Source organism: Branchiostoma floridae, chromosome 11, assembly GCF_000003815.2.
Source record: "Branchiostoma floridae strain S238N-H82 chromosome 11, Bfl_VNyyK, whole genome shotgun sequence".
Lineage (NCBI taxonomy): Eukaryota > Metazoa > Chordata > Leptocardii > Amphioxiformes > Branchiostomatidae > Branchiostoma > Branchiostoma floridae.
This window is the reverse complement of record NC_049989.1, coordinates 9,079,706-9,085,085: the sequence shown is the minus strand read 5'-3', so window position 1 is coordinate 9,085,085 and position 5,380 is coordinate 9,079,706. Positions and strand designations below refer to the sequence as shown.

The following is a 5,380-nucleotide window of genomic DNA, read 5'->3' as shown; positions in this document are numbered from 1 at the left end:
CTAGATTTTCATATAAATGTACACGGCAAGTCGCCTGATTTCTAGTTACTGTTGCTATTGGTGTGTGACGAATTTTACATAGTTTTAAAGACTTCATTATCTTAAGGTGGTATATCACTACAACTGGGGCACCGTTGCGGCACTGCGGGGTTGTGTTATTTTCGTAGATTTTTTTTATAATTTAGATGTTGCGTAGTACGTAAAAGTACGGCTAAGAAGACATCAGAATACACAAAACGTAAGAAAATTCGTTCTTTTTCTCTGAAATTCGTTGAGTAATCTTTCAAACTCCACCGTGCCGCGAGTGCATTAAGATACCACCTTAAGCCATTCCTGGCTGCTTGCACGAACGCATTCTCTTTAATTGCTTTTCCTCTGAATGTCTAGTTAGTTTTAATTAAATTTTACCCATAGTTGCCTTTGACGAAGAAACAATAATTTTATCAAGGACCACCTTCTAAGCTGCTACATTTGTAACGGCGTTTCCTATTCGCTTTGAAAGGTATAGCTTAAAAGCTAGGACCTGTATCCAGGGACCTAGGCGTGGGTTTTATTCCCAGACTGATTTATTCAATGGTAAAGGGAGGCTGGCGACATCTTGTTGGGTGAGCTTTAACCATCCGGCGCTTGGTTGATAGGATTGAATGGAGTTTGAAACACCAGATGGTCTTTGACGAAAGCTTTTGCCTAAGGGCCAGTAAAGATGGAAGGGTCACGGTACATATAACCGCATCTACATACCTTGTAAGAAGCGGTTTGAAGAATTACGTTGCTTGCGTTTTCAAAAGTTACCACAGGGAAACATAGTCCCGATATTTGCTCTGTAAAGTAACCTTGGATTTAATAGGCACCTGAAGTTACGCACTGGGACCTTGAATAACCTTACTAAGTTGAACTTAGAATAAAGATGAAACGTTGGGGGAGAGAATATCGCATCACTTTGTGTTTGAAACTATACGTAGTCAGGCATACACCGAACTTTACAGCTTGTCAATATTTGAGATATTTTTCTTCCATCTTCGACCTGTAGACACCCGACAGCGGTAATTTGAGAGGGTCAAAAATCGTTACATTTTCAAGAAAAACTGACTAAAATTCAAAGAGGGACACCAAGACGGCAGCATTTACGTCTATGAAGTCGCCGAGAAACGCTCGATAAACGTATCTTTCCTTTTTATTATAATCAGATAAACTGATTATTATTAGCATTTGCAAAATGTTACACAGGTTAGAAGACCAAAATGTTTTTACACAGAAAAAATTTACTAACATTTTACTTTGGTGATCACAGTGAAATATAACGTGCTATCCCATCATAAGTTATTTTGATGTCATACAACATCTGCTTCTCTCAACCGTACAGTTTCGATTAGTTGTTACGGACATAATCTTGACACGCATCGGAAAAGGGGAGTTTATTGGACTCCTTTGAACTTCAGCTGTGTAATTATTTCGTTCGGCGCTCCCTTGGCTGGGCGTGATAACACGTTGAAATGTAAAGCGAAAACGGCCTGCAGGAATCTAGACATTGTTAGACTCCCTTGCAGTCTTCGGAACGGGGCTTTTTTTTTGGGGGGGGGGGGCGTTGGTCCGCGACTTTCAGCGTTGGCTATGTTCACATGTACCGGCAAAGGGAAATTTTTGAAGAAAGGAGTTTCCCGTGGGGCAGAAACTTGTAATCACGGCAAAATTCTTTCCTCAACAAACTCCCTTTCCCGGCACAATAGAACATAGCCGACGTTGAAATTCGCGGCCCAACGCCCCCCCCCCGTTCCGAAGACTGAAAGGGAGTCTAAGACATTGTGTGGAATTTCCTCTATAAGACATCACTAGATCTTGACGGCTGACACGGCATCTCGTAGGATATCTAACCACATATTGCCCCGCACTGCTTGTGGGCACCTATCACCTCTAAATCTCACAGTTGCGTCAGAGAAGATTTGATAGGTTATGAAAGGCCGTACTGCTAGGGACTTGATTTCTCACTTGTCATGTCATATTTCCCATAGCAAAACACTGGTGGGAAAGCTTTATATATGCCCTATAGTGTTTGCAAGACTTTTACGCGAGTCATTTTCACATAACCAAGCAAAAAATAGCTACCAGTGTTTTGGTAGTTCTTTCGCTTCTTTTATCATGGCTCATTGCTGTTGTTTGCACGTAGAAGTAGCTATCATATCCATTGATTTTATGTTATAACCTTTTTGACTCATCTATTTATTCCAAAATATATTTTCTTTACAACACCAGTGTAACTTAAAAATACACGTTTAACACCATGTTTACCGACTAAAATATACATACAGGTACAGACGTTCAACATCAAAGGTAAACTGTAATTTCTAATACAAAAGCACTTCTTCTCGAATTTAGTTAAGTTCGCTTTTTGTGTTTTAAACTACAGTTTAACATAATGACTTCTAATGTTAACGTTCAAGTTGAGATACAGACTTTGTTGATAACGTGTTTTGTACCTCCCCAGGTATACAGGTTTTGAGGATGGCTCTGATTCAGACCAGTACAGAAAGTTGTCCCTGGGTGAGTACGAATACACAACACGAACGTTAGGTGGTGTCTCACTGTACTTAGGGCACCCGTGCGGCACTGCGGGGTTTGTTAACTGTGGTTTCGCCGATTTTTATAATCTAGATATTGCGTAATACGTAAAGGTATGACTTGGAGGAAAACAAAATACACAAAACGTAGGAAAATTTGTTCTTTATTTCTGAAATTAGTTGAGAAATCTTTCAAACACTGCAGTGCCGCACCGGTTCCCCAAGTGCAGTGAGATACCACCTTTGACAGTCACGGCTAATAGAAAATTCCACCATCGATGCACAAGTACATTGTGGTAATGTGCAGAAAATACCCACTAATGGTTTGTGACTAACTCGGTTATCCCGTCTGCAATATTCCATTAGTGGGCATGGCAGGCTGGTCTTGAATCGTGGTTTTCTTTTGAAACATGTTCACTCTTGTGGAGAAAGATTTGTAGTTGTTTCAACACAAATTTCTGGAGCCATCACCAAATGTTCAACCAGTCCTTATGTACTTCTTCACGAAAACTGATGAAGATTGATTGCTCTTGGAGCGCGGTTTTCTATTGGAACACATTCGAATTCACTCTTGTGGAGAAGGATTTGTATTTGTTTCAACACAAAATTTCTGGAGACATCAAGTATTTGTTTTACGATGACTGATTAGGATTGATTGCTCTTAAGACCATCAGAAACATGACGTCACGACGCAATGAGTAAGTCAGTATCTTGTCATAGCTTAATCATGGTTGATGGGCCCTTATGTACTAGATAGATTCTTTTACTTCCATCACAAAATAATCTTTTTTAGTGTCCAATCAAGAAACAAATTACCAGGGGATTTCATATTGATATAGAACAAAATTATGATACAGTGCCCTAGACACAGTGGATAACAACCCACTGCCTTTACAAAATCAAAAGGTCATGAGACTATACCTTTACCTTTTTTGTATGTGACACTGTTAAAATAAGTTACCAATTGGAGTGCAGTGCCACGTTGTCCTCTTCTGTCATATAATGCCACGTATGAACCTTTAAATCCTTATCTCCTGTATCTTAATTTTTTTATTATTTTTAGTGAAAATGTAAATATTAAAATGTTTTACTTTTATTGTTAAAAGTCGAAATGATTAATTATCAGAACATCAACCAAGTTATCTTACCAGTCATGAAACTCCATAATTTCAGTGTTTCAATACACCCTCTTCTTTTGGTGAATTCCTTCAACGCTTTACACTTTGTGTAGACGCCCACCTGTCCAAGACGACCCGAGGAGCCAGCCCGCCGTCTGTAAGGTTCGTGCCCCCACAGGAGTTCGGCAACAGGCGCAGGAGAGAAGGAGTTGTCCACCAGAACTACAAGTTTCAAGGGTAACGTGTTTTATATTATGTAGAAAAGACATATCATCTCTTTTTTGCCATTTTGCCATTTTTTTGCCAAGTCGTATACACATACATACATTAGTCCCCATTCCAGTTACGGCGGCCATTTTGGATATTCCGGGGTCATTACATCACTCTTCAAGTAAGAGGGGCAAAACTGCCACTGAAGATGGCTTATCTATACTATAAGACATGCTTTTAATCCTTGCCGGCCTCGTGCTGGTGAAAGGACACAGAAAAAATCCAAAATGGCCGCCGTAACTGCAATGGGATCTATTGACTTTCAGTGCTGTAGTGGCGTCTGTGCTTCACTGGTGCGTGGCCCTAGGTCTAAGGATACGGAGATGGGCGCCTCCATATGATTTGGAAGAGCTGTTGCTTAACTTTAAAACATTGTATAGCCGAAAATCAAGGGCCAGCATTTAAAGCATAACCATTATGATGTATCGGGCATACGATACATGTACATTTTATTGGATGTGTTTTGGGTTGTACATTTGTGGTAAGATTCGTCTCACACTTTATCGGGGCTATTATTTCTTAACCTAAAAATCGCAACTTGAGATTGGGATCTCACGAACTTTGCGCATTCCAAAGCCTGTATTTCCCGTGCATGAAATAAAGGCTTTTACCGCAAAGCTCCGTCAGAAGAGTGGGACTTAGTGCAGTCTGCCGTTACGCATGTCAAACGCCTTCGTAAAGTGAGAGTACACCAAGTAAACTTTGTAATGGACCTTTCAAAACACCCCCACAGGACCGGAATTGAAGAACAGATCTTTGGTGCCTCTTACTGATTGCAGAGAAGATGGAAACCACACATGACAAATCACAGATTGATTCAAAATTGACCACTCTCAGTGTATGTATTCGCTATAGTTTGAACATAAAATATAGATGCTAGGGTTTTTATTCTTAGTTCAGGACTAGCAACTGTGTCCTGCAAGATCTAAGACCACGAAATCGATCTCACGCTCCCCTGTGTAAGGTCTATAGCCTTCTCATTATTAATTGAGTCCTGTAATAAAAAGAAGAAAGTTTTTGTTGCGTTCTGTGAATAATAAATGAATATTTGGGTGCTATAGGAATACAGACTAACTTGAGACCCATCATTATCACAGCACGAAGATATAGGGAGTGTGTGGGGAGAAGGGGCATAATATTAAAGAGATCGTTGAGTAGACTTCATTACGTTGGAAAAGATGACCACCAATGGGGGGGGGGGGGGGGCCTTGTTTGTAAAGATGACGGTACTAACATGTTTTGGGCATTTTTTTCTGTTTGCTCTGTCGGCAACAACGTTGTGGAACCTTTGGTTACAATATTTAGAATCCAAAATCCAATTTTAGCTTTGATTGTTTGATTACGGTTTTAAACTCTTTGACATTGATAGTCCTTTTTATTACAGCTGTATGAGCTTTACGATTAATCTCCAAGCAGATCCTACGGTAGCATAAGACA

The 5,380-nt window shown here is 40.0% G+C and overlaps 1 protein-coding gene across 1 annotated transcript in view; it reads left to right on the top strand.

Annotated features, from left to right (window-relative positions):
- The first annotated feature begins 703 nt into the window (after positions 1-703).
- Positions 704-5,380, top strand: part of LOC118426178 — a 10,202-nt gene continuing 5,525 nt past the window's right edge. The window contains exons 1-3 of the mRNA XM_035835440.1: positions 704-717; positions 2,483-2,538; positions 3,787-3,910. Coding sequence (XP_035691333.1) covers positions 704-717; positions 2,483-2,538; positions 3,787-3,910 — 194 coding nt within the window. The remainder of the gene's footprint in view (positions 718-2,482; positions 2,539-3,786; positions 3,911-5,380) is intronic.